This window comes from Otolemur garnettii, unplaced genomic scaffold (genome assembly GCF_000181295.1).
Source record: "Otolemur garnettii isolate 467f Iridium unplaced genomic scaffold, OtoGar3 scaffold00210, whole genome shotgun sequence".
NCBI lineage: Eukaryota > Metazoa > Chordata > Mammalia > Primates > Galagidae > Otolemur > Otolemur garnettii.
Genome location: NW_003852605.1, coordinates 813,529 through 816,457, shown reverse-complemented (window position 1 = coordinate 816,457; position 2,929 = coordinate 813,529). Strand labels below are relative to the sequence as shown.

The following is a 2,929-nucleotide window of genomic DNA, read 5'->3' as shown; positions in this document are numbered from 1 at the left end:
AGCAACCCTTGAAATGTTATCCATACGGACTTCCAAGTAGACCATAGGATTGTATACTGTCTTAGAATGTCCTTAGAAGGCTCTGTCATTGATCAGGTAACAGAGTAAAAACCCCTGAGTCCTTTCTTTCAAACAGAAGAGGGAAAGACATAGGGACAAAGAAGCCATTCAAACTTCGTCTTCTTTCCTTGTGGCTTGTGGTCTCCGCCTTCTCCTCTCTCACCCCGGAAGCCTCTTTGGCCTCCAAAGCCTCCCCAGCCAGAGTCTCACTTTGTTGCCCTCAAAGAGTGCTGTGGAGTTATAGCTCACAGCAACCTCAAAGTCTTGGGCTCAAGCAATTCTATTGCCTCAGCCTCCCAAGTAGCTGAGACTACAGGCACCCACCACATGCCTGGCTATTTTTAGAGACCAGGTCTCACTCTGGTTCAGGCTGGTCTTAAACCTGCGAGCTCAGGCAAACTACCTGCCTTGGCCTCCCAGAGTGCTAGGATTACAGACGTGAGCCACCGCACCCGGCCCCAAATTCCTAAGTTTTTATAAATCTATCACTCACGCAAGAAGCTGCACTTGTAGCACAGGCAACATCTGTCGCTCCTTCTTCCTCGACCGCTGAAAGATGTTGTTCTCCTCCTCATGAAGGGAGTGGCGGTCTATGGTACATGGCACATCCACCAGCACCTGTCCAGAATGTTAAAGGGTAAAGTATTAAAGCTCCATACAGCCTCTTCCTCCTTAGAACATAGCTGTTTTAGGTCTTCAGCCTGGCAGGTTTGTGGAGTACTCCCTCTGCAGAGTAACTAACAAAGCTTCTCATTTTAACCTGGTAAACAATTATGAAATAATGAGAAGAAAAACAGTATATTTCGGAATATTCATGTCTGGTCAGAAAGCCAAAATCAACAAACAGCTATAATGAATCGATATCAACCTAGAAAGATGTCTTAGTCATCGGGGCTCTGTCCTTAGCTACTTAAATGAAAACATCCAATTTCCAGATGATACAATGCGCAGAACATAGCTAATATACTGAATAATAGAATTAGGATTCAAAATTATTCTAAGTTGAAACAACATTAGATCTAATACAGAAATGTTTTAAAGTGAGAAATGCAAAATTACTTATTCATTTACTAAGAGCCTACTCTGTGCAGACAAATTTAAAGTTTCAAAAAAAGTAAAGTCACTTATAGAAAAAATCTATAAATTTTTAGTTACACTAAAAAGAACTCCAAGTAAATTAATAATTACTCAATATTCTAATGTATTCATATGCGTCAGGAACTGATACAGTGCATACAGACTAAGAAAAATAACAATTACCTTTGTCTCAAGAACTGTGATGGAATGCTCTTCACAGGAAAAAGGAACATTAACTAGGGATGCTCAGAAAAGGGACATTGGGATATTCTAGAAATCACCTCATACCAGAAATTAGTATCTTCTGTTTCTAGCAATTCTAGCAACTAGATATCCTAAAAACCATTATAATATAAAATACCTAAAAACATGGATAAAATATATTTTTACAATATTTTAAAATGTAGAGCTTATGCAGAATTAGCAAAATCCTCAGAAGCCAAGAGAATACAGGGCAACAAACCCAGGGAGGTATGCAGGAGCTGAAGCTGATGGCATCCGTCTTTTACCAATCCCTAGTTAGCAAAAGCTGAGGACAACAGAAAACAGGGCACTGGGCTCAACTGAGGTGGGTGATTGGAATGGAAATCCATGGCAAAGACAAATCCTCAAAGGGCTGCACACTTAATGAGAGTAAACTGGGAAAAAAAACTCCAGCCCACAAAAGAGGGCAAAAGAATGTGTCCAGGTTTGGCGTCCGTAGCACAGTGGGTACAGTGCCAGCCACATACACCTGAGTTAGCAGGTTCAAACCCAGCCCCGGCCAGCTAACCAACAATGACAACTGCAACAAAAAACAGCTGGGCGTTGTGGTGGGCACCTGCACTCCCAGCTACTTGGGAGGTTGAGGCAAGAGAATCACTTAAGCCCAAGAATTTGAGCGATGCCACAGCACTTTACTAAGGGCACATAGTGAGACTCTGTCTCAAAAAAAAAAAAAATTGAATTGTGTGCCTAAAATGGGTGGATTTTATATGTAAATTATATCTCAATAAAGATGTTTTTAAAAAATGTGTTCATTTTGCTTTAATTCTGGGCAATAAAAAAAAAAAGAGAGAGAGAGAAGTCTCCTTGAGAATTTTATTTTTTTTTTTAGTAGAGACAGTCTATCACCCTCGGTAGAATACTGTGGTGTCACAGCTCACAGCAACCTCCAGCTCCTGGGCTTAGGTGATTCTCTTGCCTCAGCCTCCCGAGTAGCTGCGACTACAGGTGCCTGCCACAATACCCGCCTATGCTTTTGTTGCAGTTTAGCTGGGGCAGGCTTTGAACCCGCCACCTTCAGTATGTGGGGCTGGTGCCCTACTCACTGAGCCACAGGTGCCACCCATCCTTGAGAATTTTTAATCACTCAGGTGGTGGATTCAAAATCATGCCTTCAACAAAAGAAATAATAAGTTCATGAAGTAATGCATAATGTTAATTAGCTCTCTTTACCCATTCCATAACATATACATAATTTAACACAACACGTACATAATCTAGACAATCTGTCAAACAAAATTTTAAATCATGCCTTCATGATCCAGAGAACTCCATGTTGAAAAATTAATCATCTGGGCTCGGTGCCTGTGGCTCAAGTGGCTGAGGTGCCAGCCACATACACCTAAGGTGGCGGGTTCAAATCCAGCCCAGCCCCCCAAACAAAGATGGCTGCAACCAAAAAAATAGCCAGGTGTTGTGGCTGGCACCTGCGGTCCCAGCTACTTGGGAGGCTGAGGCAGGAGACTTGCTTGAGCCCAGGAGCTGGAGGTTGCTGTGAGCTGTGATGCCATGGCACTCTACCCAGGGG

General features: G+C 42.5%; 1 protein-coding gene across 1 annotated transcript in view; it reads right to left on the bottom strand.

Annotated features, from left to right (window-relative positions):
• Positions 1-2,929, bottom strand: part of NSUN4 (NOP2/Sun RNA methyltransferase family member 4) — a 36,608-nt gene that overhangs the window by 4,293 nt on the left and 29,386 nt on the right. Inside the window, exon 4 of the mRNA XM_012812467.2 lies at positions 554-688. Within this exon, the coding sequence (XP_012667921.1) occupies positions 554-688 (135 nt within the window). The remainder of the gene's footprint in view (positions 1-553; positions 689-2,929) is intronic.